The 24,869-nt window shown below is 30.0% G+C and overlaps 1 protein-coding gene across 1 annotated transcript in view; it reads left to right on the forward strand.

Moving 5' to 3' along the window:
- Positions 1–24,869, forward strand: part of LOC111621524 (protein UBASH3A homolog) — a 139,358-nt gene that overhangs the window by 21,425 nt on the left and 93,064 nt on the right. Inside the window, exons 2-3 of the mRNA XM_023363682.1 lie at positions 4,221–4,274; positions 14,283–14,469. Of these exons, the coding sequence (XP_023219450.1) occupies positions 4,221–4,274; positions 14,283–14,469 (241 nt within the window). The remainder of the gene's footprint in view (positions 1–4,220; positions 4,275–14,282; positions 14,470–24,869) is intronic.

Consider the following 24,869-nt stretch of genomic DNA (forward strand, 5'->3'; position numbering starts at 1 on the left):
TTTTTTTGGGACTATTTCTATCTTCTGTGTTTTCGCAATCCCTTTTTTCAGTAGCATTTTAAAGACTGCGGGAGCCCCTTTCGGGCCCTACGCGCCCGCATAGTTCGCTTACCGCTTAATCCGCCGTTCAGGTATACACCACATATGCGTACCACTATAAAGCAAAAATTGATGTCAGAATTTCTGCACGCCTTTTACAACCTCGAGACTAAGAATTTAATCGGGAGTTACCGTTTTCAATTTAGTAAGTTTAAAAAAAATCCTCGGGCAGATTTATTTTTGTTACAAAATGTTACCTTTACAGATTTCTAGCTCTGCACACCGTAGAAAAATCTAGAAATACAGTTTTGTATATTGTAATAATATTAGTAGTTGCCAGAAAGCTCATAAAATAGAGAAAAATCTGTAAATTTGAAAACAATAAACATACATTTAGATTTCTAAATAAATTTAAAAATATCAAAAGTCGCTACTTTTGGCTGATTTGTCTGAGGTCTCCGCTACCTCACTACGTCCCTCTAAAAGTCGCCACAGTTGGGAACACTGGTGAGCAGACATCTAGGGTCTAAGTAAGGCGAAATGTAATCGCCAAACCACGCTGTAGAAAGGCGGAAAAATTTAAAAATATAATTTCTTGTGAATAGCAGTTTGGGCCCCCTTCCAAATGGGCCCTGTGCGGGTGCACCTGTTGCACCTGCCTAGTTACGGCTCTGTTGGAGTATATTATGAGCTTTTTTTTTTTTTTTTAGGCTTTGAGCAGACAGCGTTATATTGAATCAGCATTAAGTGGGGTCTTACTGTACATTATGGTAGTTTACAAAATTATTAACTCTTTTGTTACCGGTAGTTTTACATAATGTGACACTTGCTGTAGATACCAATGATGTGATTTTCCATCGTTCAGACACTGGAAGATTTTGATAAATTGTGGATGTTATGTTCTTCTCACACTTACTAATATTGGAGTAGAAGTATAGCACCAAACCTTCTTTGTAGTATCTTCTGAATGATTCTCCAGTAGCTTGTTATCTTGATAACGACCAACATTTTCAATCCTTCAGCTTGATCTTCAGGTCAAACATAAACATTGCATCTTAAAAATGTTCCATTATGTTTGACCTGAAGAAGATCCACCTGAAGGATCAAAAATGTTGGTCATTATCAAGATAACAAGCTACTAGAGAAATGTTTATAAGATACTACAAAGAAGATTTGATGTGGATATTATTTTTCAGAATTTATTTATTACTATCTGGAGATGTAAGAAAATATTATAGAGGTTATATTTTATTGCTTGGTTTCATACTTTTCCAGGACATAATTACTTACAATGGTTTTCCATTATTTTATTCTCCAGTAGGTGCCAATGACTCACTTTTGTATCATCACATACAATTTCATAAATATTGCTTGAAATGAAAAAAACTTTTTTATTCTTAATCTGTATATAACAGTGACATACTTTATAAAAAGAAATGAATTGGTATATACAGAGCAAGTTTCAAGTTGTTTGTTTGTTATTTAGTATATCTTTGGACAAATTCAAGCTTCTTTAAAAATGGATAATCATTGTTTACAACTATTAATAAATTCAATTGTGAGCACAGAAATTATGTATTTACTAATTTACATATTAAATAAAGTGAACAAATTCAAAAATAAATAAATTGGTGGTGAAAAAATATAATCCATCATTCCTGTGAAACTAAAAATAAAAAAATTCTTAAAAAAATCAAAATTTGAATCCAGGATGTTCATGGGATACAAATTCATGGGCCAAGACAACCAGTTTCCCACTCACTCTTGTGAATATATTTGCTCCAGTATATATAAATGCAATAATTTAAAACTGGTTCCTTTTTTTGTACCACTCAAAAATGTTTATGATTAAGAATTTTTGATTATTTTGTATAAGTTTAATTTTATATAAACTTTTATTTTAAACATGAAATATTTAAAAGTCATTTTGTTACTTTTCCTTATTAGATCCCAGGAATATGAAATCCTGGACAGATTCAAATCTCTGCCATTGATCATATAGTGATATCATAAGCTGGATAGGTTTAAAACTCATAAGCACAACATACCATAACATTAGCAAAATTCATTATTATTAATGTTTTTGACCTTTTTAAAGACCATCTTTAGGCTAAGCAAAATAGAGAATTTGACATGTCCAATGGCTTTCAGTAGAACACATTAAAAGCATGTTGAATTTTACATTCAACATGCTTTGAAGCTTATTAATAGAATATTTTTAAATTTACAAAATTTTAAAAAGTTTAATTTATTTTAATATTAATTTAATGTATATTTATTTATTTTTATATTTTTATTGTGATGTTCGTGAACAGCGTGTATAGACTAGCGAATAAGAATAGCACAAAGAAAACTTAGTAAAGTCTTTTAATCACAAGTATTTTATATGCTGCTTGTGAACTAGGTTTTTGTTTGGATCCCACTCCACTAAATTTACACTATACACAGTAATCGGTTGTTTAGTACCACAAGTAAATTCGCAACAATAGTACATGTGCAGGAACTAAAATCTAACACTTACTCACTATTTTATACCTAAAGGTGTAGCAGATTCTATGAGACAGTAGACAGGAAAGAGGAAAGATCACAATACCCAGTGTTTTGGGATTATCTCCTGGTCACTGTATGATCACTGATTTGGATTTACACACACATACCCAATACACACGTGCCCAATGTTGTTTTTAACAAGATTCTTCATATATCTGAAATGTCTTGAAAGACTAGAAATATTGTTTACTAAATGACATAACTAAATTTACCTGTAGAATTATTTATAAATTATGATATAATTACAATGATACTATTAGTTTTTCCAATTTTGGGGTCTGTATGTATGTATGTATGTATGTGTGTGTGTGTGTGTCACATTACTAGTGGAAAATTGGCTGCTGCCAATTTGCCTTGTACAGAATAGTTATTAACTAACTATGGTAGAGCGTCGATTATCCGAAAGTCAATTATCCGAAACGTCAATTATCCGAAAGAATTCCAGTCGGCAAATTTAAATTTTCGCCAGTGCTGTGGCGCTGCAATCTTTGGCTATGTCTTGGGCTACTCAAATAGTTTACATTTTTGATACTAAATTAACTTCTGAAGTATAATTTTTTATTGTTTTTATATTTTTCAATACATTTAGTTTGTTTGTACAAAATAAAAAAATAATTTTTAACAATACAATAGTCTTCATTAGGCTTAACATCTACAAAAATTCAACGCAAAGTGACATGCAGCGGAGAAAAATTTCAACATGGGATAGGTTAATATATTTTTTCGTACATAATCAGTTATCCAAAATATCAATTTTCCGAACAACCCCAGTCCCCAATTGATTCGGATAATCGACACTCTACTGTAGTACTAAATATTCATTCAAAACAAATTGATTAACATATAGATATTTAGAGAGATTGAAGTAAATTGTTAATTAGTATATTAAAATTCTTTGAGAAGTCAGATTACAAAACAATTTGGTGTCTGTATTCACTGCAACGTGATTAGAATTGCTGATAGTAAAGCAAGATAAAAGTTCTTGGTACTCAAATTGTCGTGTTCACTGTTATGTGAGCTTATAAGGATTATATCTGAGAACTATTCAAACACCTAGCACAAGTTCTTTGGAAGAAAGAACATTTTTGCAATTGAATAGATCTTAATTCTTGCATTCAAATACTACCTTCCATAGTTGAAATTATCACTTTGGATTAAGCCTAGTAATAAAATTTTTTTATATATGTAAAAAGTGATTTTACTGTAAAAATAAACATAACTATGTTACACTTATCTGATGTAATTTAAAATTAAAGAAAGAAAGAAAAAAAAGAAAAGAAAAATACTAAAAGTCGTTTAAAACAGAAAAAGTTCACTATTGTGCAATTCCAGTTGATTATAACACAGTTTTACTGTATTGTAATCAAATTACAATTTTAAAGCAAGTTGTCTTAAAAAATTTAACCAAACTTCAATATGGAAAAAACAAGAAGTGGTTATAACATGTTAAAACTGTGTTATGTTTTTAAAGCTGTATAAGTGGAAATGTTTTTTCCATATTGAAGTTTGGTTTAATTTTTTAAGACAGTGTACTTTTAAAATTTATCAAATTACAATTTTAATGTCTTAAGACATTTCACTTTTTTTATGAATTTAATATATTCTTTTATATATTTTGTTTTATTTTGCAGAGAGAAAGCTCTTGCAGCTACAGGAGATAGGGGTGTTCAGCTTGCTGCTGATTGGTAAGTTTAAACTATAATCAGTATTAAAAAAGTAAATTAGAAAGGTTGCACAAGAATCAGAATTAAATCTGTAGTTTTTTTCAAAAATGAAATGATAATTTATTAAGCAAATACAGTAAACATTTCCTTACAATTGAATTATGAGCATCAATAAAGAACAACGACGGAAACGGGAAATGTGCATTCGAACTTACATATTTCGAATTTAAAGTTTTTACGAGCTGCATTTTCCATCAGAGATTCGAAAAAAGCCTGAAGAAGAACCGTTATAGGGGTTCGAAAACGTTAGTTTTGGTTCGTTTTTTGGATCGTTAAGAGTTAGTAGACGCACCGGTAACAGGTTAGAAAGAGTTATATTATCAATAAAGAAGATGGTTATACTGTAAATACTTTTAAATTAATCTTAAAATTTTAAATTTTGTCTTGTAGATATTGTATTTTTAAAAAATGCAATGAGAAGTTTGCTTATCTTACAATAAATTTTTAATTTTTTAAATGAAAAGTTCTTTCAATTCCTTCCAACCTAGATATTATTTTTGACTTTGAGATATTTATTTCTAAACAGATTTGATAGTAGAGATAGAGATTATTTAATTTAGATTGAAGATTGCTGATGAATTTGCCAAAACTAGGATATCATCTGTATAAAGATAATCTATATCACAAGTGTCTAGACCAGTGGTTCTTAACCAGAGTCCATGTAACATTACTGGGGGGTCCACAGAAAAAAAAATACCAAATTGGGGGTGTGTGTGATATTTTAGTGGTCTATAGGGTAATTCTACTTCAGAACAATTGTTTTACAGAGAATTAAATTTCTACAATATAGATATTGTCAATTTCTTTATTACTCATTTCTTGCATAAGGGTTAAAATAAATTATTTAAAATACAGTGGTACCTCAGGTTACGAAATTAATCCGTTCTGAAACTGAGATCATATCATGAAAATGTCGTAAGGTGAATCATTTTTCCCCATACGATTACATGTAAAATCAAATAATTCGTTCCAACACGAAAAACACACTCAAATTAAAGCTAAGTAATACATTAAAAAAATAACTATAGTAAGGAAAACACTGAAAAATGCATTTTGTAGTTGTAAATGTATAAATAACCATAATAGAATAATAATTGATAAAAAAAAAAAGTAATTTTATTTGCACTTTACCTTTAAGGGTAGACAACGGTGGAGGTGTAAACTGGTCTGGTGGCGGAAGAGAGGGAGAAGGGAAATGATACTAAAACTTAACTTACATAGCATAATGTAACAATAACTTAAAAATAATTCAGAAAAGGTTAAAAAAAATAGTGTTGTTTTGTATATATATATATTTATATATTTTTTTTAAATTTTTATTCACTGCTTTTTGCTTTTTTTCCTTCACTTCCACCAGCATTTTTACTGGATACATGTCGCTTGGTAAAATGACTCAGGCAAATGTCATTAAACTGAGCAGCAATACGGCCATTGTGAACCTTTACGGGATGTTTCTTTTCAATAAAATCAGTCACTTTCTGATAATACCTCAAGATTTCCTTTATCGAGCAAGATCCTTCCACAACGAAGCAAACACATGGACTGAGACCAATGAACAGAAGTGAATAAAAAATGGCACTGCGAACTAATGTAACGTTGTATGATAAGTTTTTGTTCGTATCGTGGAGCAAAAATATGTTCGAATTTCATGTCGTATTCTGAAAATTTCGTATGCTGGGGCGTTCGTATCCTGAGATACCACTGTATTGAATACATATATGACATATATATCTCAGTGACAAAAGTCAGATTATAAAGCCGGGGTTTGTTAGGAGAATCCTATACCATCAGCATCAAGTCACTTGACAGTGACATTTCTGAACGTTTTGTGTCTTTTTGTTCCAGATTTTGAAAATCTTTATACTGGAGGGAGGTTATAAACTTTATAGCCTCCCTCCAGTATAAAGGTAATCAGTTTATTTTAACCCTAATCTTCAGTTCTGTGCAACACTCCATTAAGAGGTATTAAAAGTGCTAGTTCATAAATGCAGTAGTTACTTTTTCTGAAATTCAGAGCTTCAATAAAATATTTTTCCAATTTGAAGTAATGTAACAAAAAACAAATATATAAAATAATAAAACAATATATATAAAATTGGCTTTCCTTCAAAATAAAGCATAATCATTTACTATTTCTTTTATTTTTGATACAATTCTTTTCTTTTTTTATTAGTAAAAAATATAAGGTTTTTTTCTGTGCAATGTCTATGGGGGTCCACCAAGAAAAATTAAGAGGAAAAGGGGTCCATGGGTAAAAAAAGGTTAGAATTACTGGTCTAGACCCTGAGCAAGTATTAGTTCTAAATTATGCTGCTATGGTGAAAAATGCCAATAGCCAGCACTCAATTTGTGTTGGTTTCAGTTGGCCATGCTAATATTTTGCTAATACAGGTATACCTCGCCTTACGTCGGTAATTGGTTCCAGGAGAGGTGACTTAAGTCAAATTTACTTGTCACTAGGCTAAACCACAAATAACCATTTTCAGTTCTGTATTTTATTTATAAATGCATTTTTAATAATATGTGGTTAATAAGAATCTATTTTAAGCTTACAAAGAAATAAATTTTAGTTTTTAATATAATACAGAAAAAAGTAATCTAAATTTACAAATTTATGTATGTACAGTACATACTTGTAAATGTACATGTTTACAATTTGGCAATGTTTACAGTACATCGCGGACTCTTTATTTGTAAATGTGGTTTGCTCTAAGACATTATAAAATAAGATGATTTTGTAAGGTTAAATAACAAATACAGTTATTAAAATTATCTTGCGACAGTAGAAAATAAACTAATTTATGTTAAATTTACCAATATCAAATGGCACTGACAATGACGCCAAATGGTAGATATTAGAACTACCGTGGAAAACACCAATATTGAGCACTTAAAGACCACTAAATAAGACAACACAGTCAAGATGTTTTCATATTTCGTTCTCTAGAATTTATGATGATTATATTAACATTTACTGTAAATATACATATTTTAATATGATTTTATGTGCTTTAACGCTTTTCTAGTGATATTACGACTTCAATGTTTGCGGCAGACAGATGTAAAGTCGAATAAAATGACTTAAACTTGATTTTTATTTTTTCATATATTTTTTTTGACAAACAACATAGCTCGCAGTATACCTGTATATATATTGTCATATAAAATGGAATGTGGTGAGTGTAATTTGAAATATAATCATAAGCAAAGCTTAAATAGACATTTCAATTCAACTGAGACTGCATATTATTCAATAAACAAAACTTACTCTAACACCTTGTAAACGTGCAGCCAAATTTATTAACTTCTAACGTTTTCGGTCATGTTAAATGACCTTTATCAAGAAAAAAACTTTAAAATTCAAACACTTAATACATTTGCATAAACGAATAGGCTTTTCGAATGTTTTTGAACAATATTCTATTAAAAAATTAGAAAGTCATCTTTATCAATAGCTAATATTAAAACATGAAGATAAAATTGGGACCATAAAGAGAAAATACTACAAACATTAAAAAGAAATTAAGATGCCTGAAATATAACATATAATATAACAAGGGAATATAGTAATGTAAAAAGCATTTGAGCTATCTGTTACTTAAAAATGCATTTTCTGCTGTATCCGTTTCAAGCCTGATATAAACCCTAATAAACAGAAGAAACGGACAGACATGCTAACACAAAACAGACATGCTAATAACACGTTATTGTTGATTAGCTATTGACAGTTTGTGTGGTATCCATTTTCCTAGTTTTAAAATTTTTCTGATTTGTTGTAGGTGTCTATGAACAGTTCCATTAGATGAATTTAAACATTCTGCAATTTCATCAACTGTTAAAGACGGTTCTGCTTCAACTAATGCAGAGAGAGCATCATCACCAAAGTCAACCAGTCTTTTTGTACAAGCCTTATCCTCTACACTAAAATCATTAGGGTTTGTTGGTTTTTAAAACCTGATTTTGAAAAACTAGTTTTTTGAAGAAATTTGTATAATTTGAAAACTGGGTTTTCCCAAGTAAAAAAGTTGGTTTTATGCCTACACTTAAAACATAAAAATTAATTAATTATTTGATTAAAAACATCAACATCATCTGTGATTGACACAAAATCATCTCTAGCATAAAATAGGAATATTGTTAAATACTAAGTTTCATAAAACTAACTACAAAACAAAAAAATCCTTCTATGCCTAAAAAGCGACCAATTCGGCTCAATTCAAGCTCTGAATGAGACAGTTGGGACCTTATCAGAGCTGTAGAGCATATTCATAGGAGCAAAAAAGTCAAAGAAACCATACCTCTAAAAGTCATCTTTTGCAGTTCTTTAAAAAGTCGGTTTTTGTATAAACCCTAAAAATCAGTTTCTAAATCTTTCAAACCATTTCTGCGCAGTCCTTACACTAATTACAGTTTGATTATGTACAGTACAGTAGAGCCTCATTTATCTGAATCAATTGGTACTGGGGTTGTTCGGATAACCGATTATGTACAAAAAAAATATACTAACCTATCCCGTGTTGAAATTTTTCTCCGTTGCATGTCACTTCGCGTTGAATTTTCATCGATGTTAAGCCTAACGTAAATTTTTTAAAATAATAATAGTGGCTATTGTATCATTAAAAACTATTTCTTTATTTTGTACAAACAAAATAAGTAGAAAAATATAAAACAAAAAAATTATATTTTGGAAGTTAATCTAGTATCAAAAACATTCGATTCAGCATGACACAGTCCAACTGGAACGCTTTCGGTTAACCAACATTTCGCTTGATCAACTTTCAGATAAACGACACTCTACTGTATTTATTTTTTTGATTGCATTTGTAGCATTCTCATCACTTAAAAATAAAAAATATAAAACATGCCTTTTATATTTATCAGTTACTTCCATTTTAATGAAAATAAACAATTGAAATGTTCTCAATGTAGAACAATATCATATAAATGATATCCAATTTCACATAAAAATGCACATGAACTTATGGACTGACCTGATATATAAAAACTTTTTCCTAGAAAGCTAATGAGTAATGATAAATATATACCATATTTACTCAAATATAAGACGACCTCACATATAGGACGTGGTGTGACTTTAAAGATCAAAATAAAGAAAATTAGATTTATTAATACAATTCTAATTTTATTTCATGTAATCACAAGTAAAATACTAAATGAATGTAAATGCACACATTATCCTGCAAAAATTACTGGCGTTTTAAACTTTTAGATTTTACAAGATTTTCCTATCTTGTAAAATCGACAACATAATTTGTTCATGTAAAGCTGGACAATCAGAAACCTTTCTTTTCCAATTCTTAACAGTTGAATCCACTCTCTGTCAATTACACTTATGAGTTTCTTCAAATTCTGATTTCTGAGTAATTATCTGCTCTCACGTGGGAATGGATTAAAACATATATCGTGCTCCCACGTGATTTTGGAATTCAATTCAAAAGCTTTGCTTTTCCTATTGCTATTCATCTTTACTCCTGACAATATACAAGAATGATTCAAATGACCCAGATAAAATACTTATATTTTTAAATACAACAGGGTAAGCATCTGGTAAAAAATGCAAATACATGGTTCTCAAAAATTATTTGCAAAAAACGCAAAGAATCTTTCGCTTGTGCGTATAGGATGACCTAGGAATTTGAAGCTGTGATAAATGAATAAAAACCTTGTCTTATATCCAAGTAAATACCATGTTTGAATTGTAAACTTCTGTAATTTATATACTTGGAATTTGATGGTATTAAAATTTAATTATTTGTATTTATTATTTGATTTGGTATTTTCTTATATATTTAACTAGATTTTTTGTAGTAATTTGTTTTCTGCTAACATTATTTTATCTTTAATCTCAAATATTTATTATTTATTTATTTAGTACCAAGGTCCTTGTATACCCTTTGTACTGGGAAGAAAGTAAAATAAAGAAAATACCAGACAAACATTGTCCAATAACAAATACAAATACAGTAAATGTAATAATCTCTGTACAAAGTTCAAATTCATAGTGTAATATACAATAATCATTACCTAAACACAGCATCCAGTGCATTATTACAGTTTCAATACATAAATAAAATATTCAATACCAAAATATAATTACAAAAACATTAATACATAATCTCAAATATTATTTCAATTAAAATTAATGCAAATGAAATCATGAATATAAGGCTAAATGACATTGAACTTCTATAGCAGTGCTTTTCAAAGTGGGCAATATCAAAGGCATTTGAATTATCCAAGGAGGCATTAGGGATGACAGTACTGATGGACTAAAAAAGCCTTGACAAGGCCCCGTGTACACAACAGGTGGTGTTACTACTAAAAGTTACAACCAAGGGAGTGGTGATCCAAAATAGTTTGAGAAGCACTGCTCTATAGCATTGTAGTATAATATTGTAGCAGCTTTTCAACATTGATGTTCCTAATATTAGTATATTGTTCTAACCGGGACAGATCTGGAACAATAGGAATGATGTCCATACCATACTCACTTGACATTTTATTTATTATAAAAATTGCATCTTTAGATTTTGTCCTGTCTGCCTTAATGTTCTAATGGGATGGAAGAGTATTAAATGTTACTATTTAATGTTGAAAAATACTGCATATAAGGAATTATACTACAATTATGTAGTAATTTGTTTAGAAAATAATAAATGTTTAGAAATTGCATATACTCCATAAAATGACCAAAATTTACTTAGTGTATATGTACATATAAATTGTTAGCTTTTATGTTAGGCTTTTCTCAAGGCTTAAAGTAGTTCTAAAATGGCTTAAAGTGACCAGACATATTGATTTTAGAGATTGGGTTCTGATTTCAAGTATGTACTGAATTTTAAAGTTGCATTGATTAAGAAAAAAATATGCCAAGTAGTTCCCCTTAGCAAATATTACTTTCCCTCCACCTATGATTGGCTGTGAATGAGGGGAGGTTTATCTTAAACCTTGTCTTTTCTCTATAACTATCCTTGATTTCCTTTCCAAATTAATGTTATTCAATCATAATATTGTCTGGATATGTCATGTGAGTAATGAATTTATAATTAATGCAAACAATAATTTTTTTAAGGCTATGTACTTATGCATATTACAGATCATTTAATTACTAATAATAATAACACTTCTTTTAGTGGGAGAACATCTAATTTTAAGTCCCCCTATGTTTTGTTTTATTCATAATTCCATTTTATGATCTTACAGTATTAACTTTTTATGGAAAAATCCATTTTTAAGCAAGATGTCTATCCATAAATTTAATTTATTTTGATTTTAACTAATTATTTCAAACAAAGTATTTATAATTTATAATAATGAGCAGAACGCAGGTATTGTACCAGTATATCACAAATCATACTGTTTAAATTTCGTCTGTGACTATATTTTAAACCATACTCACTACATTTCATTTAGTTAATGTATGATAAGTTTAATGACATTGACTGTATGATAAACAAATGATTAATGTGCTATTTTACTCTTGGGATTAGGTAAAAAGACTGACATTGCATATGAAAAAAATCATTCATTTATAACTAATCTAAAACTTATTTTCATTTTTAACTAATAGAAATTACAAATAAAGCATTCATAATTAGTAACTATGATCAGAAAATACCACAAATTGAGTTCTGGCTATTGGCACTGTTTGTCCTAGCAGCTTAATTTAGAACTAATGCTCACTCAGGTTGAGACATTTGTGAGGACTTTTAAAGGAAACTAACCCTATTTAGGTGTAACAAATGTGAATCAAACCCTGAAAACTCTGTGTCTGATCCATTGGTGATGTGGCGAATCCACAACCAACTTCCAGTGTTCAGTGGTTTTGTGTGTGTGATCACTGGTGGCCACTTATTAGAATTAAGAAAGTACCTGTGAGAAACTGGGGGCAAAGAGGGGTTTCCCTTTAGACTGCTTAGTTGGCAATGGGTAGGTGGAAACTGCTCACATGGTCACTGTAATTAAAAGTTGCGTCCTAACTCACAAAATGTAAACAAATGTTGAGTAGGCCAGTTGATTTGTCTGTCAAGTGGGGAGTGCAATGAGTAAGTCAATAGGGTATCTGTTATTTGAGTAACGACAGGTAGAGAGCGTACGAACACAACAAAAGTTTAATCTAACTATAATCTATATTACAAACACTACGAACAACACAACAAAACTATTAGTGTTGGCACGTCACTTGCAAGGTTCTTGGGAAGTCAGCCCTTTTTATCCACAGAGAGAGAGAGTTTACAAATGTTTACCAAGACACTAAATACCTCAGAGAGAGATGCAGCTCTCTATTTCAGTGGAGGCTTCTATGTAGATTGTTTGGCGCGACGTGAGACTTATTCTATGGGAATGTTCACTCTGCAATATGGAGAGGCTGGAACCTTGGAATGTCTGCCCTAAGGTTTGAGTTTGAGTCCCTTTTATATGCATTGCACATGAGAATTGACTTGGGTGACTTTGATTTAATGCTTTCTAAGTTGTCAAGTTGGGTCTGGATTTTGTTGTGGGCTGTCAAGAACTGGATGTTTCAACGATTTATGGATACTTTCTATCTGTTATTGCGGCTCATCTTACCTCATAATTCTGTAAGGTTGACAGTTTCCATCATTAATAATTGAATGTTTTGACTAAGTTTATAACATAAATCCAAACATTGAAATAGTTGGTGATTCAGAGGGATATTGGATAGGGGTGTTATCTTTTCAATCAGGATGTCCCCGGTGGAGATCCGGGTATTTTCCCTGGATTTTTCCCTTCAATTTATAATTAAACTAATAGGTTAATTAGCTCTAATGGGAGAGGGCTCTTGGCTCTTCACATACCATTAAGAAATGAAAAAACCTGAGTTGTTAGATGTAGAAAATTAAATATAGTACTTATGTAGTATTCACAGTGTAACACTTTTGACTCCATGCAGATGAGTGCTATCTGCTACCCCATTGCAGTAATGATTTAGTGTGTCTACTTTGCACTGTATCATTGTTGCAATAAATAAATGAAGATATATATATATATATCTTCACTTCATATTCTAAATTATATGTTTTTTTGTTTGGATTACATTTAGTTTATTAATTTTTTTTATTTTTGTTATTAGCACTACATGTAAAGCTAACAAATCAAATGTTACATAAATTAATTGATATATAGAAACCCAATCAATATTTTGGAGTGATATGTACAATATTATCTAAGTTACAAGCCTGTTTAAATAACTTCTGAGTTTTATAGCAATTGGTTGAATGGCTTAGGAGTGCATAGCGAACAAACATACAGGATGGGCTGGTCACACAGAGTTTTCTGGGTTTTCTCCACTCTTTAATGCCTAAATAGGGGCCAGTTACCCTTAAAAAACTTCCCAAAAGACATTTCCCTAGGCAGGTCACCCAAGTATTCTGTTGCCTTAATTAACAAATAACTAAATATTTCTATATCAATTTTTTATGGAAAAATCATTTATTTATAAGTAAATTGTCATCTAAAAATTTAACTTATTTTCATTTTTAACTAATAGTAATTATGAATAAATCAATCATAATTTGTAATTTTGACCAGAAAATACCACAAATCAAGCTTCCGATTATTGGCCCTGTTTGCCACAGTGGAATAATTTAAAACTAATGCTTGCTCAGGGTCTAGACATTTGTATCTATATCCTTTATAAAAAGTGCTTTCTTAATCTGTATCCTCATTCAATGACAAAGAAATACCTAAAAAATAGCAATATAATTAACAAATTTATTTAGAAATTGTGCAGTTCTTATAAATTGTAACTATGCAATTTATCTCATTAGCATTGATATAATCACACAAAGATATGATTGTTCTGAGTCAATTCATACTGCTTAAACAAGTATAACTTAATTTTTAATTTTTACAGGCATGAAATTTAATGTTTTATTTTTAAATTCAGGTTATGACATGTAAATAATTAATGACTTTTGTCTTATTTAGGTTATTAGCCCATGTTAATGATGTCACACTTGATGGAGATACTCCTAGAGAGTATATTTTATATTTATGCCCTACTGGACCATTACAAGAACAATTACAAGATTTCTTTTCTTTATCTCTTGTACAATGTGGAAGAAATGGTGCCCATAACTATTTGCCACATATTACTTTATGTTCTTTTTTTCAGGTTTGTACATTTTATACTGAATATAATAATAAAATATATTTGTATATTCAAGATGTATCAAAAGTAATCATTCATGAAAGAAAAATTTTATTTTCATTAATTAATTTAATGATGGCACATTTCTTGTTAGATTTTGAAAATAGTTTTTGTTGTTACAACAAGAAATACTTATTTTAATTCTTTAAAATATGAGATATTTTATTTAAGTAATAAAATTTGGAATTATTCTAGATTTTTTATGAAAACTGCTAAGATATTTATTTTGTATAGATATTTTGAAATTTGTTCAATTCTTAAAGTTTATTTTTAGATTATTTCAATTTACTTATTTATTTTTTGTATCCTTTCTTTATTTGCTTGTGTTTTGAAATGTAAGAATAATAATTTATCAAAAAGCATATTTAAAAATTAAATTAATTGAAATATAGTCAAACCTTGATGTAGTGCCATCCTCAAAGTATCAGTGAATACTTGTGAACACATCATCTCCATAAAAATTGGATTCACTGAAGAATTTCAGTATTTGTGATTACGAAATATAGTATATTATATTGCAAATGACAGTATTATTATCAAATTTCATGTAATCATACCAACATATGACTTGTCAAAAAAAAAATAAAAAACATTTCATAGCATTTTTTATTTTTGATACTGAATACCTTATAAATTTAGAAATTGTACACAATAACATAATTGAAATAGCTGTTTGCATCTTGCAAAATAAATTAAAAGTATAAAAAGCTTTTTTCCCTGATCAAAAAAATTTTAAAAGCATGTCTTTTAAAATTTTGGAAGAAAAGGACAGTAAAAATTAAAACTAAAACTTTTTGTATACCAGGTAATAAACTGTTGTGATATTCAAATGCTTGATATTGTCAAATAATCAACTATCAATATATTTTCCAATATCAAAGTTAGAAAAATAAATACTAGCTAATATCATTATTGATGTTCAATATACTTGATATTGGGAATTATTGAAATTTACAAAGTAACTTAACAGTCCAATACTAACTAAACTCAAATTGAAATTTTTGACAAATTTCATTTGATTGTAATTTAAATTTTGATTCCAGTATCAACAGTTAAATGGTCTCTAACTGAATTTCCTTGGATTCATGCCCATTCAACATATGGAAATTGAAATTATGCTTTTGATTGGCTGACAAATTTCAACTGTAAATTAATTTGAATTTTAAAATTAGCTGTTGTCAAAATTTTAAATCTATTGTTGTGATTTATCATAAAGAAAATCAGTTGAATAATGATAATTTAAAAATAGTATAAATAGGTGGTATTTGGTGCCTCTATTTTACAATTAAGTTCTGCACCTTTTTATCATATTTAAGTATTATTGTATATTTATATTTTTTATATACCTTTTTGGCCTGATTATTAATTTAATCTTTCTTCCTAGATTTTTAAATTTTGAATTAATAAACTCGTAGAATTTTTAGGTCTTAGAATAATACTGTAATATTGAAATAAAGCTGTTCAATTTGCTGTGTAATAATTTAAGTAATTTGTTGTTGTATTTATTGATGTAGAATTTTATTGATTAATAATTGATATTTTGACATAGTTGTCTGTTCTCAATTATTGCACAGTATTATATTATTTATATCAATTACAGATTTTATGATATCAAACATCATTAATGAGCAGAGTGAATTGTGAGTTGTAGATTGCTTCTTACAATACTTAAAACTAGCCAATTTCTCTGTGACCAAATACGCAAACTTTCAAATAAAGATTTGTTGATTCAATGTACATATTGCAATACTTATTTATCATTTGATAAGAAATTCATCATAAAATAACATATTTCTTCTAGGAAGCATATTAAAGCTAAAAGTAAAGGGAGAAAACAACCTTCAATAACAGAAAGTGGCCAAGAAAAAAATAAATAAATGACTTTGACTGTATGTTTTTGAAATATTAGTTATACTAAGTTAACACAAAGTATTATATAATATATGAGAAAACTTGGCTAAAGTATAATATGAAGAAGTTTGTGTCACTAAAATGCAGAAAAATAACACTAAATGAATCAAAATTTTGGCATTATTTGTCAGATCTTGAGGTACTGATCTATAAGAACTGTGAATTTGTAATGGTTGTGATGTGATGTATGCTTAATAATGGATGAATCATTTGACTTAAAAAAATTTAAGGTTTTCAACATCTTGGTGTATAGGATTCAAAATCTTGACTGTTAAACACAAGCATTTTGGAGAAATGTAATGCCAAAGTCATTGTGGAAGCAGCTTTAACCAAATTGGAAATTCTTAAGTTTTCAATAAAAAGTTAGCTGGTTATAACTGACAGTGCTCTATATATGCTTTACACTGGTGGAAGGTGGAAGGATAGAGCTAAGTTTGCTGTATTGGACCAGTTTGTTACTAGTGTAAAAGCAGCAACTGTGAAAATGCCAAGAAGAGATTCTTTTAGACCAGAGGTTTCCAACTTATTTTTATCAAAGAACCCATTTCACCTTAATAAAAAATGTTGGAACCCTGTATATTTCAACAAATTAAAGCATACTAGATAGCCACTTTACACCAAAATTGAAAGTAAAACTAAAATTAAATATAATCAAAATTAATTAATTAAAATTGAAATCAAACCAATTGAAAATTAAAACTGTTTTTAAAAACTATTTAAATATATGACATTATATCATGATTTCCATTTGTTCTGTTACCAATAAATTTGTCCCCACTGTTTATAAAACTATAAATAACTTTAGCACAAGTACAGTCAATCCCCCTATAACACTGTTGATTTTTCCATTTTATATGAATTCCATGTTGTACGAGTCACTTAGATTTTACAAATATGTGAGCCATTCACAGCCCGGCACACGTATTTGTAAAATCTAAGTGTGTAAATCTAGTGTGTGATTCTTAGTGAACCCGGTGCTACTGTTCATTGTAAACACGTTTTAGAGCTGGCGCATATTTTATGTTACACCTCCTTTTTCTGCTTTAACAATAATACTTACTTACAAAAGTGTGGTGTACCTATGGGCAGCCCGCTCTCAGGGGATTTATGTGAGTTGGTGATAAGGCAGCTTGAAGGAAGGATCATATTGCAATTCGTCTCCAACATTCTCATATACAAGAGGTATGTAGATGACATCTTTATTCTATGGAAAGTGGAACCGAACATAAACAATTTCATAAGTGCAATGAATGACAATCCATATGGACTCACCATCAAATTGGATCAGAAGAGCAATAAGGAGGCGCATTTCCTCTATATCCACCTACAACTTGATGGCACTAGGGTGGTAACGAAAGTACATTACAAATCATGCTATAGGCCATTGTTCATCCCGGCCAACTCGACGGACCCATACTCATATAAGATCTTGGCATTCCGTGCCCTAACAAAGCAGGCTTTTACACACCACACTAGATCTGAGGACACAGAAGCAGAGTTGAAACACATTCAGAACATAGCAGTACAGCACGGATATAGAAAGAACCTGATACACGACCTTGCCCGCACATACGTATCACAAATAGCCACACGCGACACTTCTAACATACAAGCAGCGGCCCACGAAACACACAATGTAAATAGCATACAGTCTCGTGTGGTAGTTGAGTACAATCACCACCTCAACTCAGTTTACAGGGAGATTGCCGCCCATACTAACACTAAGATTGCATACAAGAGGCCTAGCACTGTATATGGGCTATTCTGCGGTGGCAAAGACAAGATCAATAAAAAGCAAGCAACGGGTGTTTACATGGTCCCTCTATGGGACAACAGGTTTCAAAGGGAATTAGTTTATATTGGGTCCACAAAATGCTCTGAATAAAAGATTGCAGGAACACAAATACGACATCGTTAATAAATGGCACACCACCGCCCTATCAACATATGCCACTGAACCCGGCATAAGAGCTGACCTACATGAGGCCAAACTGATCAAACTTTCTCACCGGGTGGAACACCTGCGAAATCTGGAGACACTGGAAATTTACAAAACCGGGTTACGCACCAATTGCATTAACGCTAATGATGCGGTCAATATGTCACATGCTTGGAAGTACTGCTATGAGGTAACGGGCGATGCCCACTCCAGCAGTTAAAGACCACATCCTCGTTTGGTATATTTATTTATATATAATTGTATGTATTACATGTGCCATTTCATCGCCATGTCAATGCACATGCATAACTGTATTCTTTTAAAATCCGTTTGTGCTGTTCCATTTTTCAAAATAATTTCATAATCATTGTTCTACGCTTGCACAGGTTTGAATCTAACTGGTTTTTAAACCTGATGAAGACCGAAAGTACAGTCGAAAACGTTTGTTTATTATTAAATTGATTACTACTGGACGTTTAAAGGTTTTGGAGTGTTAATTTATATGCTTTCCAGTATTCACGTAAGAAGATTTTAGTTTTTCTACTTTGTTGTGGGGTTAAGATTCTATTATCTTAACCCCACAACAAAGCTGTTTGGCAGAAAAACTTAGATATTCATGTGAGATTTCTTTTAATAGAATTAAAATTGTCAAATTTAACCAAAAAATGAACAAAATGTAAGCATTTTTAAACATTTTTTTCCTTTAAAAATATTGCATTAAGCTTTACATATGACTTTCAAACTGTCAAACTTAATCTTTTGTATAGATCTCACTGCTATACATACCATATATCTTATTCTTTGGTTCAGGTTTTTAAATGATATTCAATTTCAGGCAAATAAATGGTGGCATTATATCAAAGTTTGTAATTAATTTTTCAAATTGTCATTTTGATAATTATATTATTGCAATGTTTTGTAATGCTGTTATAATATGTATTTCAATTTTTAGTTTAAATGCTTAAGTAAATTTAGTTTTCAGATTGATAGATGTAAAAGTTTGAGTATTTAATTTTGATATGTATTTAGTATTTCTTTTGTGAAAAATAGGAAACACAACAAATATATGTACTGTACTTGTATATGCACAAGACTTGGTATCTTTTCAATATTTAATACATCAAACTCTATGAAACTACTGGTATAAATTAATATAAACTCAACTAGATTTAAATGCCAAAAAACCAGCAAAAATGAAAGAAATAAAACAAGCAAACATTTTATTCCAAATCTTTGTTTTTGTTTCCAAACATAAGGAAGAAAATGTTTGTTTTTATTTAAGTTTCTTTTATTTTTGCTGGTTTTTTGGAATTTATGTCTAGTTGAGGTTATTTGTATTTAATACATCAATTTGAAATATGAGATGGTACAAATATCTCATATATTTATACATATTTGTTTTTTATTTGTTTAGTTTTTTTTATTTTCAAGGTTGATAGTATCAATTTTTTTAATTGTTAGGATCATTTTATCCTGAAAATTTTAATATTAGAATAGTAAATGCATAATTGATTGCTTCACAACAGTCTTTTCATTGCTTAACAAAGTGTTTCTCAATGGTGGCGATATCGCCCCCATGTGGGCGTTTTTCCATGTTGAGGGGGCGATTAGTAACAATTTATATTTTGGGGGCGAAAAACAATTTTCTGGGCGATATAGTAAAACATTATATTAAGAATAATTAGATATTTTATTCGTTATATCGTGCAATAATTAAACAAATAACATGATACTAGTCACTAGTCTATTCAATGCAGTACGAATTTGGCATTAGCCTTGGCTCTCGGCATCGGAATTTTGAAGTGAAGGGGGCAATACTATGTAACAGTTTTATTGAAGGGGGCAACAATTTGTTAGAGGTTGAGAAACACTGGCTTAACATATCAAATTGATAGTCTTTTATTTTTCATGAATGGTATTTCATTCAATAATGAGCAACCAAAAATATTGACAACAGGTACTTGATTCAAAACTTTTTGTTGGTAATTAAAAATATTACTAATAATTCTATTCTTGGAAAATAGTTTTAACTCACAAATATTTATAAGGTTGCTGGTAAAATTTATTGCATATGATATCATTAAAGAATTTATTACAGATACTATTCAAATCATTATGAAAGAAATGTTTTTGGAATCTATAGTTAAAAAACAAAAATCTTGAATTATGACAGTGAAGATTTAAGAAGAAAAAGATTTATTGATAGATGAAGCTGCAGGTATAATTCCTTTTGTTGAAGGCTAAATTTTAGCCTTCAACAAAAGGAATGTTTCTGGTTTTCTTTGGGACAGTTCTGCCAAATGATAGGATCATAAATTCTCCACAGAATATCTATATACAATTTTATTTATATATTAGGAAAAATAATAGATATACCAATTGGTATAGTACTTATATAGGTATATACTAACAATTCACAACACTGAAGATTGTTCTAAGCCATGAAAGTATGTCAAGAAGGGTGATATCAGCTCTAGGACTTGCTAGAAAGGAATTTGGGTCCTCTGATCAGGATATCTTCCTGATTTTCATATAATTGGAGTAGTTAACATTGATGATCAACTATTCCAATGTCACTGTAGGCTTGTTCAGGAGACCCAAATATGCTTCTGAACTGGTCAAGGACCATGAAATTTCCTCAGTTCTTTCTGACTTCCATTCCTGTTTCTAGCTTACTTTCTCTGAGCTTGACCTTTCCTTCGGCTGTTCCAGACTTCAAACTCTTTATTTCCTTTCTTATGTATCCTTCCTGACAAAACTAAAGGTGGTCTGAAGTCAAAATCACTTGACCACCAGTTATAGAGATTAGACAGGAAAAAGGGAATCATGGCAGGTATAAATGGATACTCATTTAGCCCATCCCTGGAAAATCCTTCTATCTATTAGCCTTTTTCTTTTGATACGGGATGTTTTCTAACTCCAGCAAAACAAAGGAATACATTTGGGAACATGTAAACAAAGGAACATTCTTATATCAAATGGTTTTTAACAAAAAAAAAAAAAAAAATTAGGTCTGATCTTGACACATCGTTAATAAATGGCACACCACCGCCCTATCTTTTCTGTGAAAAAAAACACAATATTTTTATAATAAATAAATATTTTATTCAATTATATATCAACCATTTTGGTCAAATACCTGTTGTCATCGTTTCTGATAGTAGCATGATTTCACATTCATAAAAGTTTTGATCATTGCTTACAAAAAACTGATCCAAGTGATTTTTGACACTGTCATTTCAAGTAAATGTCTTACAGTTAAAAAAAAATTTGTATAGACTGGAATAAATAATAATCTGAGTGTGCTCGATCTGGCGAATATGGTTGGTGTGATAGCACGTCCCATCCAAGTTATAACAGTTTTTGACGAGTTACCAAACTTGTGTGAAATTTGACATTATCATGGTAAAACACTACATCTGTTTTGTTGATCAATTCTGGCTGCCTTTTCTGTTTGATGATATTATTCAATTTGTTTACTTGATGGCAGTACACTTTTGAATCAATTATTAAATTGTCTGGTAAAAGCTCCAAAAAAACTTTGCTTAAAATCCCATCAAAGTTAGTCCCACATCTCTCTTTAAGAACATGTGGAACCCATATATCAAGCTTTGAAATGAAACCGATTTGTTTCAAGTAATTATAAACAGTTCAATTTGACAAATTTAATCTCTTAGTGATTTCACATGTTGTTATCTGGCAGTTTGCCTCAACCAGTACCTTTATTTTGTTTTCATTGGCTTCAACTTGCCATCCAGAACATGGTGCATCTTCAATATTGAAATTGCCAGAACAAAATTTTGTAAACCAGTTTTGGCACTGTCATTCTGTCAATACATCTTCCCCATACACGTCACACAATTTTTTTCTCACTTGAACAGCATTTTTACCTTTTCGGTAATAAAAAAGCAAAATATGACAAAAATGCTGCTTTCGATTTTCTATATTTGATGGGACAGAAAAAATAAACAATTGTACGTGTGAACTGAGTATAACTCACTAAACCAACATAATAATAATGCAAAAATTTTCTGTAAAAATAATTTGTAAAGTTATAAAAATGTGTTAATTCATGAAACGGAATCAAACAAAATTTTTTACAAATAAGCCTTAAAATGTTAGCTGTCAAAATATATAATGATAATACAGTTTAGAATGAAAATGGCGGAAAAAATACGACTAATCCATCTAATGGTAAAAAAAAAACAAACTTACTTTCCGAACAACCTAATAAATACTGAAATTGTAATTTGAAACTGCAGTCTTCAAAAAGTTAATGTAATGTAACAAAAAAAGAAATAAAATATTATTTTCAACATTTAACGTAAACTTTAAAGTCTTTCATGAATTAGCACATTTTTATAACTTTACAAATTATTTTTACAGAAAATTTTTGCATTATTATTATGTTGGTTTAGTGAGTTATACTCAGTTCACACCAGTGGCTATGTACTATGCCAGACTAGAGTCAAGGCAAAGTAACAAAAACAAGACAAAAATTAAATAAATGTGTCTGTGTGTCTATATTCAGGAATTTCCTAACAATATGACATGCATTCAATATAGTGTCCCTCTGTAGTGTGATGTATGTATTTCTATTCAACTGTAATGTTCCCAGGCTTTTGTGTAGTGTGAGTGTAGTAAGACACCTGTAGAGGAGAGAACAAGTACAATAAGCACCCTATCTATCCTCCACAGATGCCTTATTTTTTTGGCAAGTTCTGTGTGCTTGCTGATTTTTTTCAGTGCATGTGTTTTTTACATTTTTAGTGTTTGGAATGGTTATGTCTATAATGTATGTGATTTTATTATTGTGTTTGTCAATGAGTGTGATGTCTGGTCTATTGTGGTAAATAATTTTATCCGTGATTATGGCTCTGTCATAGTACATTTTGTGCATGTTGATTTTGAATACTGTCTGAGAATGTATTTGTAGTATGGTTCGTGGATGTCTAATAATGTGTCTAATAATGCTCTTGGTGTATTATATTTGCTACTTGATTATGTTTTTTGTCAAGAACTTGCAGTTTGAAGTGATGTGTTGTATTGTTTCTGGCATGATGAATGACATGTGCAGAAAATGTCACGTGAGCATTGTATCTTTGAGTATTGTTTTCTGTAGTTTTTAGTATTTATGACCTGATCCTGTATGGTAATCAGGAACCTCCTTTTATCTCCCCTAAAGAGGTATTCCTGATCTAACCAGTGTTTGATGCAGCTTTGTCAACAAAATCCTGGGCCAGGTCATAGGTATGTCTGCCATGGAGTGCCTTTTGTACCCATCATTGCTTAATTAATGGTGTCTATGCTTTTTATGTGTGTCATTTCAAATTATATTAGTGTAAGTTTAATGGTGTGTTATTTGAGTCTGCTAGAGTTATTGCTTTATGTAACTGTGATGTTTCTTGTTTTTTATAGAAAAACTCTTGCAGTGTCTGTATTTGTTTGTAGTGAAGGTTTACTATTATTATTATTATTTTTTTTTTATTGTATTATTGATGATAATCAGTTGATGTATTTTATATTTAATTTATATCAAAATTAATGAAGTTAAATCTAGTGTTAAAATCTTTAATGCATATGCTTTTTATATTTATGGACTATTTAAGGACTGAAGTTTTATGTTTTCATTTTAAAAAATGCTGCTATATTTTTATGTATATTTAAAGGATATTGAAAATAACTAATATGTATATGATTGAGTTTCAAAATATGGATAGCAATAACTTTATTTTAAAAATAGTACATTCAAAATAGTTTGGATTATGTCCAAATATCAATGATATCCATTATATATAACTCCTATAAAAGAATGACAATTTGGTTATTTTAAGATATATAATGTTGTTGTCATTATATAGCATATTTGAACTTGGTCACAAATTCAGATGAGTTATAAGGAAATTAAATACTCCTTTATGGGTTGCAACTTGAAAAAATTGTAGTCTTATAAATTTCCACTGTTGTCCATTTGTTTGTCTGCCTGTCTTTCCTTAATCTCAAGAATGGTTGGTGCAGGATGCCTCAATTAACTACAGTCAATCCCCCTATAAGACAGTAGATACGTTCCATTCTTTAGGAATCCGATTTCTTACGAGTCCTTCCAATCACAGCCTGACACGTATCAAGTTTATGGACTACGGCTGTTTGAAAGGTTTTCTTCCATAAAATTAATCGATTCTAGACTAATCCAACTCAACATTTCCAAAATACGTATATTTTTTTTTTGGAAATAATCTATATAAACTACGCTATAAACAAAAAATTGTAGGATTACTTACTGAGTGTGCACCATTTGACATTGCCATTGCTCAAGCTTGTTTTCGTCGCGGAACAGCTCAGCAAACTGCAGCCGCGATTTCTGATGTTATTTTTCTACGAAAACTTTGCTGAACTTTGGAGACATCATTAATATAAATAATTTTTATCGCCGTTGAATAAGAAATGTTTCTTTCACAAGAAATGTATAAAATTACAGTACTGTATTAGACTTACGGTACCTAATTTACATACT

The sequence above is a fragment of the Centruroides sculpturatus genome, unplaced genomic scaffold (genome assembly GCF_000671375.1).
Source record: "Centruroides sculpturatus isolate CEXI.00-Female unplaced genomic scaffold, Cexi_2.0 scaffold222, whole genome shotgun sequence".
NCBI lineage: Eukaryota > Metazoa > Arthropoda > Arachnida > Scorpiones > Buthidae > Centruroides > Centruroides sculpturatus.